General features: G+C 36.9%; 1 protein-coding gene across 2 annotated transcripts in view; it reads left to right on the top strand.

Moving 5' to 3' along the window:
- GRID2 (glutamate ionotropic receptor delta type subunit 2) overlaps nt 1-14,594 on the top strand; it is a 712,351-nt gene that overhangs the window by 547,364 nt on the left and 150,393 nt on the right. For both annotated transcript variants that reach the window (XM_071555860.1, XM_071555861.1), the window contains exon 9: nt 5,517-5,618. In XM_071555860.1, the coding sequence (XP_071411961.1) occupies nt 5,517-5,618 (102 nt within the window). The remainder of the gene's footprint in view (nt 1-5,516; nt 5,619-14,594) is intronic.

Raw genomic sequence — 14,594 nt, forward strand, 5'->3', positions numbered from 1 at the left:
GTAGGCAAACAAACAGCAGGTTACCAGCAGGTTACTTTCCATTAGCTTCTTTATTTCAGTTCAAAAACAGAAGGAAGTTTCGGCAGTCCCTAAAGCAAAATATTTTATTAACTCTGTGCAGCCTTATTCTGCCATGTGCTTTGGCTTTGAGGAAAGAAATTCTTAGTTAGGTCACTTGCACTTGTGTCTATGATCAGTTAACAAAATGAAGAGCCTACCTTGACTGCTGCAATTATAATCTTTGGCCCAATGGATATAAAACTAAACTTGGATATTCACATTCTCCTAAGAGCTTGAAAATAACAGAGCAAGTCCAGGGACAGGCATTTCTTCTAGTCCAGAGACAAATTAAAGCAATAAAACATACTGTATAGAATAATTAACCAAATGCACAGAACTCTATAGATTTCACCACAAAGAATTTAGGAGAAATGAGTGCTGCTATACATTATCCAGTTTGTTGAACACAGTATTTTCCATTGATTTTAATAGCTTATTATTTGCTGACTATTACCTAGGTTCCAGTGAAGGTAGCAGTTAAACACAGAAAGTTTTCCTGCTAACCAACCATGTTAGGAAATTGCTGTAAAGAACTGACCCTTATTTCTTTACTCAAGTCCAGGGTTGCAAAGGCCCTCAGTAAATCCCTGGCCATCAGACTTTTTGCAGACTTGGCTGACCAACTGTTGGTTGCTGACTAGAGAGCTGAATTGAAAGGACACTTTAACCAGGTGACAGAGTGTCTGCCTAAATTTTACATCATTGACAGTATCAGATTGACAATCAAATGATATCTTTCATGGTGTTTCTTCTGTGAGACATAGTCTTTCCTCAGTAGGATTTAGTCTCTGATTTCCTAATTCCTGTTGGTCCTTTTAAACAGCTGACAAGAGGCATCAAGAATACTCTGTCCAAAACAATTTCTGTTTTTTCCTGCTTGAAGTTTGCCTAAACTGGTGTCTTAGAAAATTTTGAAAATGCTGAATCCACATGTTACAAAAAAACCCCCACCCCTATTCCTTCTTTTTTTTTCTTTTTTTTTTTTTTTTTGGTGCATACTTTTTGAGTCTTCCGAGCACTCCTGGGAGTCAGAATCTTGTAGCTGAGTGCTGTTTCATGACAGCTTCATGGTGTCTTTTCCATTTCTGTGAATTCATTATGCTTTGGAATGGAAAAGGGGATTATTAACACACATTTCTTCTGTTGAAGTCATGTCTTGGAAAATGACAGTTTCTAAAGCAGTTTGGGCCTGGGTGAAAATTGAGGAGAGAGTTTGTGAAGAACATGTGGGTTATTCAGGTGAGGAAGCTTGTATTTTCTGTGGGTGACCAGGTCTCTACAAGCTGCTAATGGAACAGTTTCTCAGCAGTCTTCTGTGGTGGGTATTTCCACTGAAAATGTTTTGTCAGACTGTCCATACTAAAACCAAGATACTGTTCTTTTGATTTTTGTTTGGTTTGTGGGGTTTTCTTTTTATTTAAATGCCAGGGAAATAAAGGAAAGAGAAGTAAGTATTCTCGTAGATTTCTGTTGCAGATATAACATGATTTTATCTTCCAAATTTCCACTGCAGCTTCTCTGTGGTGTTTTCTGCTCTTGACTGTTGATAGTGTTGCTGTGATGCAGTCTGAGTTCAGAGGTGGTTGCACTGCAGTGCTGGATGAACCAGTTCCCATGTGTTTCCTATATTAATTGAAGTAGCAGAACACTACATTCTGATGTAGTGACAAGCACTTAAGTAGTGTATTCGTATCAGTATTTGAGTTTTACCTATTTTCTGTGATTGTCCTCAACTGTGATCATACCAGGACAATGTATTTTTCTTGATTAATTGACACGGTTTTAATCTGCATTTTACTCTGCCAGAAATAAAAGTGAAAGCTCTCAGTTATTCAGCAGAGTTCCCAGAGCAGGGGAGAAAAACCGGCTGTAAGATCTGTCATAAAGACATTACATATTTTAGCGTTCCAAGTTCCTAATAAATCAGTCTCTGGAAATTGGAAATGCACATGACATTTTTCCTATTTTAATATTGATATACAAATTGAAGACCTTCCTTAATGCATTGTCTATATAGGTAAAAATTTCTTATTAAGGAGGTTGGTAAATTCTTGGCTCTGCTGACAAAACAGGAGAGCAAAGCCCATTCCAGTAATGATGATAGTGGGAATAACAAGCTGGGAAGTGGGATGACCAGAAAGAGATTGTAAATTGGGTATCAAAGGAAGTAGAAGACTGACAACTTTTCCATCTTTATAATATTATATCAAATGTAGCAGACTGAAAGCTGTCATTAGAATAAATAAAAGACACTGCAACAGAATTACAAAGCACCAGAAATAACAAAATTCATATGGTATGAAAGTGACAAGCACTGTGCCCCAGAAGAAAGTTTCCATCACCCATCGACACAAATCCACCAGAGTTAATGTGAGATTCTTTTAGTGTCTGATCTTTTCTCTCATTTGAAAAATGAGAGACAGAATAAAAGGAAAAGGAAGTAAATGCAGAAGCAGCAAATGTTTTGCAGAAGCAGTTAAGCAAGACATAAAGCTGAAGAGGTAGCTTCATACCACCCCCATCTCGCTGTTTCAGCAATAGTTACATTTGATCCATGCTGCAATGACAAGCTCAAATTGTCATCAATAAATGTTGATTTGTTTTCCTAATAACAGTAAGCAGCTCCCACTCAAAATCAATTTCAACTTTGTTGGCAAGACAGTGCACATTTGTCTTTGCCGTGACTGTGCTGCATAAAGGAACAATTGAATTGAAAATTAAATGAACAATAATTGAAAGTAAAAAGTGCCTTTTAAAAGGAAAATCATTGTTATACTGAACTTCCAGGAATCAGTTATGTTTGGTAGGGTTTTTTATCTTAAAACAGTAGAATGGGTCAAACTAAAAATTTCATTATATAAATATGTGCACATCAATGTACATAATTAAAAATGGACTTTAACCTCAAAAAGGATATGAAGGCTCTTCACTAACTTCCTAGGGTTTTAATTCTGGCAAAAGCAGCACAGTTTCTGCAGTAATTATACATCCAACACATTTGGATATGCTAATTGGATCTAAGCTCTAATTAGCTTCTTTGTGTGACTAAGAATGACAATCGCCAAATTAATTTAATGCAGTTTTCTTCTGAACTTAAGTGCTGTTTTCAATACTTTTAGTACAGAAAATGTAGATTGTCAAATGCTTTCCTTTATAGGATGGGTTATCACACACAGTGTACAGTGCACTTACTTCAAGTACATTTGCTACATTTCACCGCATTTTTACAGGTAATACACGCCAGCAATTAGGTTATTCAGCTCAAAGTGTTGCTTTGCCAGAGGAATGATGAGGACCTGGAGGAGGTCAGCAGTCTGTCCATGCAGCTGTGAACAGCTGTGAACAGATACTCTGTGGAGGTACAGAAGAAACAGAGATGGCTACTATGATCTGTTGTTGGTCTTTGTCATCAGATAGGAACATGAAGTGAGGAAATCAAGCAGTGATAATTTGTGCTTTTATTTACAAATAAGTATAGGAAACATGAGTAATTGCAAGACATTAATATGATGCCTCATGATTTTGTTCCTCCTTGTATCCTTTTGCTGCTTTTGATGATTTCTGCTGGTGTTCTGAATCCAGTAGATCCTTGATTCAGTTATTACTTGAGATTACCAGTATGCTCAGCATTACCCTTGCTTATTCCCTGACAGTAGTATAACCTTGCCTTCAAAATGGCAAGAATTAGGACAGCTCCGAGTGCTTCTGAAAATGGCAGAGATAAATTATTATGTTGTTTTAAGGTAGTCTTCTTTTGGGAAACATAGTATTATGGAATCATTTAGATTGGAAAAGACCTTTGAGATCATAGAGGCAAACCTAACATATATCATTGGAGAAAGCTTTTGTTTTATACTTTTTGATATACTCATGTCTTAAGGACGTATCTTTAAAGAATTGATACAAATATATATTGAAATTAAAAAATTTAGAGGTTGCTCTGAAATAGTCTTATGGCTGTAATGAAGAAAATAAATACTTCAAATTTTCCACTTCTGAAATTGTCAAACTATATTTACTTGAAATTTCTTCCTTGTTTTCTGTTTCGCTTTGAAAGATCTATGAAACACATATACAAAGACTTTTGATGTGAAGGACTGAAAATAATAGTTTCTTTACAGACCTTTCAGATGGTTTGAGGCTGCTATTTCTGTGACTGTGTGAAATCACAGAAAGGTTTTAGATGTTTTACAGTTTGTATTTCTCTAGGATTATAAAGTTGAATTCTCAAAGAGACTAGTCCAAGACTAGTCTCTGGACCTATCAGTAACCTACTTATGTTAATCTTGGTTTTTCAGAGGGAGCAAGACCTTTTGTTCCTTTAAATAGGGGCATGAAAAGTATCTGGGTTTAGAGGCTTAGGGTAGCTACCCGAGTCAGAAGATGAGAATCCCTGGAAAGGTGTACAGTCCATGGAGAAGGCAACTCAGAGCAAAAAGTGGTACCTCTGGGTGCCTATTTCTTAGGCTGTGTAAAAGCTTTACATAAGCATTGGCTTACATGCCATAATTGAGCCTCTACTTCAAAGTCCACTGAAGTCAGTCACTGTCTTTCTGTTGGGTTTTGCATTTAACACTGGTAATTGTACAGGCCTGTTGAGTGTAGTAATGAATTTAAAAATGAAACTGGTTACATTTGTATGTGATGCTGAGGGATATGTGGCTGATTAATTTGTTTCTCTGTACTCAAGCATCTGCCATTATGTAAAAATGTAGGCAAATTATATTTTCAGAGAAGCTAAATTACAAGTCAGTATCTACTAAACTCAGATTGAAAGGCAGTTAGTCCTAGAGAGATTCCTGAGCAAAAGCTTCCATCCACAGAAGCCCAAGAAATATGATGGCACTAAAGTGAACAATGTCATAGCTGAATTTCTTTTTCTGCATTATCCATTGCAGTTCTTTCTCAATACTGTGATGTGCCTATCCAATGCTCTTTTCCTCAATAATCTTTAAAAGTGATTTTTAACCTGGCTTAAAATCACTGCTGTTTCATCAGCAATTAGTAGTAATATAAGCTTTAATTAAAATTAGTGTAATTCCTTTTGTCAGAGTTCCACTAGGAAAGATGGGCTGGAGCTGACAGAGTACTAAAATTATGGTAGCTATTATTTCTTTAATTAGTATATTACTGAAAGTAAGGTAGAAGTTTTGTTTCAGCCGTAGTACTTTTTAAATGTTTTCCAGTACTATAGAAGTCCTTCCTGAGCTCTTTTAAAGCAATGCATATAACCCTAAATCCTGGAGGCTGGTATTTAAATGTGCAAACTGATATCCCTAATTGATTAGTTCTCAAATTAAGATCAATCTGTGGTCAAACCCTTTCTTGATTTTCCATCCCATTGATTCCAGAAGGTGTTCTGTTTATTTCATATGTTTCTACTTATAGCCACCTAAGAGGAATAACTATAAAACATTTATGGGCAATGAGAAAATGATTTCTATTTTCTCTTCTAGCTCGGCTGCTGGAACCCCATCACTGGTCTCAATGGGTCACTAACAGACAGAAAGTTGGAGAATAACATGCGAGGAGTGGTTCTGCGTGTGGTGACTGTGCTGGTAAGCAGATCCTCATCCTTTTGCGCTAGCAGGAATGTATTTTCTTCCTCTTGCCTCGTCTTTTTGTTAGTACAACATTTTACCAAGAAATTAGCTGGTGTTAGAGTGTCTGATAAAAGATTGTCAACAACGGAACAGTGGAGCATTTTCCACAAAATAAAATTATTTATCAGTACAGCTCAATTAATAGTTAATCAAACACATTAGAACTGTTTTCTTCCACAGACACATTCTAAATTAGATAACACAATCATATGAACTGATAAAGGGCAACTTCAAGTGCACCGGTAGGTAAAGTTACATAGCTGAAACTCTAAATGGTTCAATTCCATTTACCTTACCAAACTGAATGCAGTCTGAAACAAGTTGGTACATTTGGAAAGTATTCAAGGTCAGCTTAGGGTGAGTAGCATCAGTTTGGTAAAACATCTACTGTCTCCTGGCTATTCTTCAGCCAGGTTCTTCCCTTTTGTAGGCATCTGCAGCAAAGTTCTTGATTTAAAGCTGAGCAGACAGTGTCTACCAGAACAGGAAGGTACTTTGTGTCCTGGGGCCACTGTATTCCCTGCCATAAACTTTGGCTGCTCAAGTTGTTAGAGTGGGGGGAAAAAATAGAAAGAAAAAGAAGTTAATATGATCCCTCTTTGCACCAATACCCAAATAAAAATTTAAATCAGGGCTGCAGAACTGTAAAGGTTATGTTGAGCTATTTCCCTTTTTCTACTATCTACTCATGTTTTTAAGTACCAGTTCAGTGTCTGAGGGCCTGACCATTTGTTTATAAAGAACAGGACAAGGAGTTTTCATGGTTTACATTGCTGACATTGCATGGTGAAGGAAGAGCCTCAGTCAGGGGTGAAAAGTGAAATCCCCGGAGTGTGTCAGTGCCACAGACAAAGCAGTATTGTACCCCTTCAGTTATTTTAAGAGTATTTAAAAGCTAATATCTGTCAGGGTGCCCAGTCTGTTACAGCATTTAGTACACTAGAGAACTTCCTGTGATAATATCTCCAAGACAAAACAAACCAGGCAAACAAACAAGTAAACAAAAAACTCAAAAACCCTCAAAAAACCAAAGCCAAACAAAAGACAACCAAATAAGAAGGATGCAGGCACAGAAAAAGTAGTGGGAGGGGGTGCAATACTTCCCTTGCACATTCATCAAAATAACACCATGATGGCAGTGGCTGGTCTTTGTTTTGCCTGATACTCATAGTAGTTGATTCTGTATAGTTATATACTGTTGACAAAAGTGATCTGTGGATGTTGCATAGAAAAATAAAGCCAAATTAGATTCTTAGAATTGTTTCTCAGTTCTTCTTCTTCCCTCTTTGCCTGCTCTGTTACTGATTTACCCACAGTTTAAGTTCAGCTTGCCAGAGAGCATTTTTTTCCAAGTCATTGCAACATGAATATTTAGCAACCTGCAAATATACAAAAAAGTAATTAGTTGTGCTGATAGAATTCTATATTAATAATAAAAATAAAGACAAACATTTTAAGTTCAACACAGAGCACATGGCAGCTCAGTCTCCTCACTAGTGTTTTATCTGCTGAGGACAAAATTAGATAAAACTGGAGATATATATTTTACATGTGAGATTAAAATTCTTGCCTTTGACACGATTGCAGGAGAGATTTCACCAGTTAAATTTATTTTATTAATGATCTTTATTATACTTTCTTTTCTATCTTTCTTCCAGTTCTTTAATTAATTCAATATATTTCTGTTAAAGAATCTATGCAGGCTATGAATGATTAGTTATTGTTATTAATTCTGCCACTTTCTAACAGTACGATTTTGATCCAAGGAAACAGGAAGGTTTTTTGTTAAAATTAAATAATAATACCTTTGAATATTAATGTTTCTTTTTCAGTGAGATTTGAGAAGTTAAGATTAATTTGTAAATATTTTTGTTAACAGTTTCAATGTCTCATGTCTTTCTAGATAGCAACTCTTCTCCTCTTCTAATTTCATTTTGTTATGCCTTCAGGTTAAAAAGGATTTGTTCTAAAAATTGCAGTAGAATTTGAGAGGATAGCAAATTGCAACACCTGCGTTTATACTGCATTATGCTTACTATGGAATGAAACATTTGGAGTCTGAAAAATGATGAATGATTGTAACTAATTTCCCCAAAGCAATCTTTCACTAAGCAAGTGCTGAACAATTCCCATCAGCAGCATCTATCTACTAATTCCTTTCCCTAGATAAATTTAATAATTATGGGCTACATATCTGCAGATTCAAAACATCATCTCTTTGTGAATCTGACACAATACAGTGTGGCCCCAAACTGGAAACCATCTGGTTTCATTTGGCAGGGAATCCTGGCTCCTCTGCAGTTAATGCGAATACTCTCCTTTGCATAAATAACAATATTTTTGTGTGCTTTATTCTGAGGGGAACTATAGTCATGTTTGTGTTCGTGTGATTCAACATTTGAATCTGAGTTGGAATAGTATTGCACTTTCTACACTTCTAGAAAAGGTTTATTTTGTCTTACTTAAATATCAGATGTCTCTGTCTTGGACTGCTACCACACATACAGCTGAGGTTTGAACTTTGTGTTTGACAAGTTGCTCTTAAGTTCAAGTGACTTGCTGGTGAATTTCTGAAATGCAATCTGAGTTTCTGAAATGTAGCTCAGTCAAAGGTCAGCATAATAGTTCCAAACAAATTCAGAGTGTCTTGAATGAACAATTGTCCAAGAACAAATGTAGCTATATATCCATTTTGGCTATTTCAGTTTATCCACCTGTTTTTCAGCTGTTCACTTGTTTAAAAGAGACCTAGAATACAGTGGATATAATATCATTTTACTAGTTGTGGCAATTAATGAATTATTCATATGAATGATAAGCCATTAGAAATGGAATGAGATTTGGCCTGTTTGACAATGAATAGGCCAGCCAGCAGGTATGTGCAAAAGCATGTTTCTAAAACAGCCCCTGTTGTTCAAAAAAGGCAAAAGTTTGAATTTCCCCATTTTAAAGCATTAGCATCTTGACTGAAAAGTACAGAGCCTTTTCTGAAAAGGCATAAGATATAATATCCTAATGGTGCAAAAGATGTTTGTGACTTGACATGAAAATTCAATACAGCTCCCAAACAGGAATGTATTTTCATAACTAGAAAGTTCCAAAATTACAGGCAGGATAAGGAAAGAAAGATAATAGCAAGCCATGCTGAATTATTCTTTGCCATACATCCCTATGCACTGTTTGGTGAGAGTTATTACCTTGGTTACTTGCATGGAGCTGTAGTTTGACGACCCCTGGCCCCAAGTAGGCACTGTGGGACATGTAGTGAGAGGACTGGCAGAAGGGTAGATAAGCATAGCAAAAAAATCCAAAACAAATCAAAACCACCATCATTTGAACCATGGAAAATGTTATCATGTGCAGACTAGCTCAATTCTCAGTAGCTGGCATTAAATTCATGAGCATTTGTTACCCAGATTAGGAAAAAAAAGAAACCTGAAAGCAGACAATGGCTTTAGGGAAATGAGCTGGCAGGAGGTCTGCATCTTCAGTTCCTTCTTCTATTGAACTTACCACTCAGAGAGAAGATGAAAAGTAAGCTATGAAGCTGAGGCCTGGTTTTAAAAGCTGAAACTGTCTTTGGAATTTGATTTCCAGCACTGGTTTAAATAAAGAAAAAAGGAAAAAAAAAAGTCCTGTCCAAGAAGCTGGGGTAGCTCTCAGGGTGTTTAGGAAAAGGACAAGCATAAGAAAGATGAAATAAGACAATGTTTAAGCATATGAAGAGGAACAAACAGTCAGAAGTGATAAAGGATAAAAAAATGGCATGACTAAAACATCAGTGAATTACTTTAAAATAAAGATCAACTGCAGCAAAGACTATGTGCAGGATATCTCATGAAATATTGAATAAGTATTTTATAATAGTGTAGAATAATCTCACAGATAATGCCTCTTCTACTTTCTCCCTTTTTTTTTTTTTTTGGTTATCACTTTTCTCATGTGGTCCTGATCCATACCCCATTTTCACAGCTGAATCGTGAAGACTTCTGTAAAGCCTTCTTTATGCCATCAGGCTGTGCTTTCTCTGCACCAGAGCCTACAATCTCGTACGAAAAATAATTATAATTTTGATATGTATTATACTAAATTCTATACTGTTCGGTGTTATCAGCCTTGTTGGTATATTGGACTATAGTGCACCATAATGAATTTCTTCTGGCAGCAGAAATGCCTCAGGAGGTGGTAACATTAAGAAACATTATTTGACTGTCTTCATCAGCTGTGATATTAGTGTTTTGAACATACATATCCCACTCACTTACCTGAAAGGGATAAATCCTTCTTTGATTTATGCACTGGAGTTTAAATGTCAGAAAATCTGTGTGGTGTAATTTGCTGTTTCTGGAGTTTGTGATAAAATCTCTATTTACTATAACTTAGTAATGTATTTATTATATACCGTGTCTATACCATTTAGTATATACCATGCGTATTATACTTAAAGTATTTCAAAAATACTTGGCCATACTGTTCTCCTCCATATGCGCAGAGAGCATGCCAATGTTACATGTACATCAAATAATTTAATATACTTGGGTACTTAATGAAAAAAATAATATAGAATAGAAACATAGACTCATAGAACAGTTTCAGTTGTGAGGGACCTTTAACAGCCCTCTAGTCCAACCCCCTGCAATGAGCAGGGAAATGGTCAAATAGACCAGGTTGCTCAGCACACTATCCAACATGACCTTGAATGTTTCAGGGATGGGGCATCCACCACCTCTCTGGGCAGCCTGTTCCAATGTTTCACCACCTTAATTATAAAAAATGTCTTTCTTGCATCCAGTTTGAATCTAGCCTCTTTTAGTTGAAAACCATACCCCTTGTCCTAATGCAAAAGACCCTACTAAAAAGTTTGTTTGATCATTGCAGAAAAAGTGGCAGCATTAAAGCAAAGATGCAGAGGGGAGTGGAATTTGTGCCTTTCTTCCTAGGGCTCAAAATGATGACCCTTAAACAGACATAGAAAAAAATAAGATTCCTGAATTGCATCCTATTCTCAGTCATTTGCCCTACCTCTCTTCTGAGGGTTGCCAGGCCTGTGTAGGGTTACTTTATTGTGCAGAAGATGGGGACAGGAGCCATTTCAGCTGTTCCCTTGTAACTGTTCAGTGTTGATAACTGAGCACCCTAACTGGTGCACAAGCACCTGTCAGGGTAGTGTGTGCCTTGATTAGGTATTCCTCGCTTTGCCAGAAATTCGGGGTTGGTGTACCCTCTTCTCCCCTAGTACTCCCATTCAATTTTTCTGTGCAAACCTCTGCTTTTGGGTTTCTCTGCGATTTTTTCTACTTTGATTTTTTTTTTCTCAAGTGGTACCGTACCTTGATGAGATTTCCGCAAAACAGGTATAATTAAAATCGTTATTATAACAGCAGAAACTAATACTTCTTGATAGAGACAGAGCCTGTCTTTCCACTCCTCTTCCCCTGCATGCACCTATGAAAGGGCCAAATTTAAATTGCTCTTGACTGAGCACAGGCCTTTTTTAATAGCTGGCTTATGTCCCTTTGAGCTACCTACCTTGTGTTAAAACAGGTCATGAACCTTACAGTTATTCACACTGCACATGCCTACCGTGATCATTTGTTTGGCAAGCTTTAATCTCATAGCCTGCTGTGAAACCCAGCCCCTTTTGTTTTCAATTAAAATTTTCAATCCATTTTTCTAAAGTACCAGGTACTATATACTAGATGAGGTGAATATCAAGTAATTTAAGTGTTTTGGGACCTGACTGGGGCCACAGTTTGACAGCAAGGTAGGTGCAATGCAAAACCTGGTAGGACCAGTTTTTAACTTATCTGTATGTCAAGGGCTACCTCTCAGGGTTCCTTAGCTCTTATCTTCTCACTGACCCTTACCCCTCTGCTCTGTGGGCGTATTTGCACTCCAGAGCAATTCATACAGTTCACAGAACACACAGGAAATCAGACTTAAAAAGAAAAAGGTTCTTACTCTGATTGTAATTATGCTTCCATATTATGGAAGATAGAAAAGGAGGTGAACTGCATGACACAGCTCCTTATGAATAGGACCTCTTGCAAGGCTGATGGAAGAAGTATAATGCAGCTCTCAGCAGGTTAATATACCCATGCTACACTCCTGCTAATTCAAGTACCTGAATACCTACATTAAAGCTAGCATTGTTCTGTTTAGACATACTCTAAAACACTCCAATCAATTCCAGTCTCAATCCATATTCCTATCATATAACTATCATGGTTCAGAAAGAGCTATTACCTGCAGTAGGTTATTGTGAATTAAAATCAATACATAAAGCTTGGCAGCATCCTAATAGAACAATGCCACAGATCGCTTTGAAAGATGTCTTAGTCCCATTGCATTGCAATGGAAGGAATGGGGAATTGGGGCTAACATTTTTGTTCATTTCTTCTAAGTAGCTCTGAAGTAAAGAGCATAGTAAATTCAGAAGCTACAATTTCATTCAGGAGAAAAAATATTGTTTAAAGTACTGCTACTGAAAGAACAAACTTCATGACTTGTTGAAGGTGACAATAAAGCTACCATCAAAAAAGTGACAGACTACATATGTGCATAAGAATAGCTTCTTGCTGCAGACAAGGAAACTTTCCTTTTAGTACAAATGACTACTTTCTAATCAATGTGTTTGAAAAGCACAGGGTCTGAGAACAGGGATTTTCAGTGCCAATACTGCTACACAGCCCATTGGCACAACAGGATATTGAATGAGAAGTATTTAATTATCCAAGATTTTGTAGATTTGAAACCTTCATCTTTGCTTTAGTTTTATTAAGGACTGGAGACTGTGTTATGTTTTGCAGCAACTTTTATAATTTGCTAGTGGGAGAATTTCTGTAATGAGAAAGTGAAATGTTTCAATTAAATTTTGGTCACTGATTCTAACATGAAGTTATGTACATTGTTGTTCAATTAAAAAATAACAAGCTGTTGGGCTGTTCTTAGGCAAATAAAATCTCAAACACAGTGGTCAATAAAGCACTTGAGGAAATTAACTATTTCACTGAACTATTTCACATAGTTCACTGAAATCTTTTGGGGAAGGAAATGCAAAATTGCTAACATTTAAAAGGTGATGGGAGGGAGTGGGGGGGTGGTGTGTAATTATTTTGTGAGTCAAGGCAAGGAGATTAAGCCCAGCAACAAAATAATAACATCCTGTGCTTGAAAATGTTTTGGTTGTGGTTTATTAGACTTAGCTCTTCTTGTTAATTATAACGGCTGTGCTTGGTCATCCAGCAGCCATTGGAAGGGAGTTGAGAAATCTAGTAATAAGAGTGAATTTCAGTTTTGGGAGCAGTTTCCTACCATTTGCAGGTAATGGGAGTTTTTAAAGTGTCACAGTGAATATTTACTTCATGAGATTGCCAAGGCTCTGCTTGGCCTATGCAAATCATTTAATGTGCCTGTCCAGTGTTTCTAGAATCAGTGTCAAGCACAGATTGACTGTCTTGCACACAAGTGAGCTTCATTTCTTGCTTCTGTTTTTTTCTCTCTCTATTTTCAGTAGAGAAAAAGAGAAAATTTAATGAATGCAGGGTCCTATTTGATGAATACAGAGTGTCAATATTAAAGTATTATATTCCAGTGTGTTCAGAAATTTCTGATGAGTAGACTCAGGGGTCATTTTCATATGCTTTATGAATTCCAATCACCCATATAATTACCTAATTTCAAAACTCTCTTTATTGAATCATGGAATCATTTAAGTTGGAAAAGACCTCTAAGATGATCAGGCCTATCCATTAACACAGTACTGCCATATCCTCCACTAAACCATGTCCCCAAGTGCCACATCTACATGTCTTTTAAATACTTCCAGGGATGGGGACTCAACCACTTCCCTGGGCAGCCTATTTCAATGCTTGACAACCCTTTCAGTGGAGAAAATTTCCGTAACATTCAATGTAACCCTCCTCTGGCACAATTTGAGGCCATTTCCTCTTGTTCTATAGCTTGTTTCTTGGGAGAAGAGACCTCTCACCACATGACCACAACCTCCTTTCAGGTAATTTTGGAGGTCCATAATGTCCCCCTGAGCCTCCTTTTCTCCAGGTGAAACAATCCCAGTTCTCGCAGCTGCTCCTCACAGGACTTGTGCTCCAGATCCTTCATCAGCTCCATTGCCCTTCTCTGGACATGCTCCATCACCTCAATATCCTTCTATTAGTGAGGGGCCCAAGTATTCTTCTAAACATAGCAGAAGCATATAAGGCTCCCCTTGTGTTGTAAACCCCAGCAGTGATCAGTTTCTCTCACTCAAATGCAAGTAACTTTTTCTTCACTTAATATTTTCTGTATAACCTCCTGGCTAGGAAGTATTTCTGTCTGTGCTAAGGGGCAAAGAGGATTCAGCTAACCAGGAAAATAATTCAAAACATTCTGGTTTCCTTTTTTTTTCTCTCTGTGTAATGTATGTCCTAGCATTTTTTAGCATTCTTTTATTTAAAGCAACTATAAGACTCTCATAAATGAGTGTAGAAGAGCAGTGTATTCTAGCTCTACATAATTTCTGTCCTGACATAAGTATCAACTTAAAGCCATCGAATCCACCCTTGTAATTGCAGCAAAAATCTGCCTTATTGTCCATTCAATGATCCTCTGTAAAGTGGTGTGCATATAAAATAATTAACAGTTGGGCTAAGACTACCACTTCATTGTAAACAGGCCACTGAATTTGACTTTCCTCCTCTCACATAGAGTGCTGTGTTTAAATCTGAGTGGTGCTTTTTCTGTTCTTTCAATAAAGTTTTCTGTAATTTGTCCAAAAAGAAAGAATCTATCAAAAAATACTGAGCCTTCTAAACCTGTTTTTCACTGAGGAATTAAAATATTACTATTAAAGCTTGGAATTGAAAGTCACTATTGTGGTGGCTAACAATCATCCCAGATAGAGGCACTGGGTTTAGAGATATACTTTTACCC

The sequence above is a fragment of the Pithys albifrons genome, chromosome 5, assembly GCF_047495875.1.
Source record: "Pithys albifrons albifrons isolate INPA30051 chromosome 5, PitAlb_v1, whole genome shotgun sequence".
In the NCBI taxonomy this organism is placed as follows: Eukaryota; Metazoa; Chordata; class Aves; order Passeriformes; family Thamnophilidae; genus Pithys; species Pithys albifrons.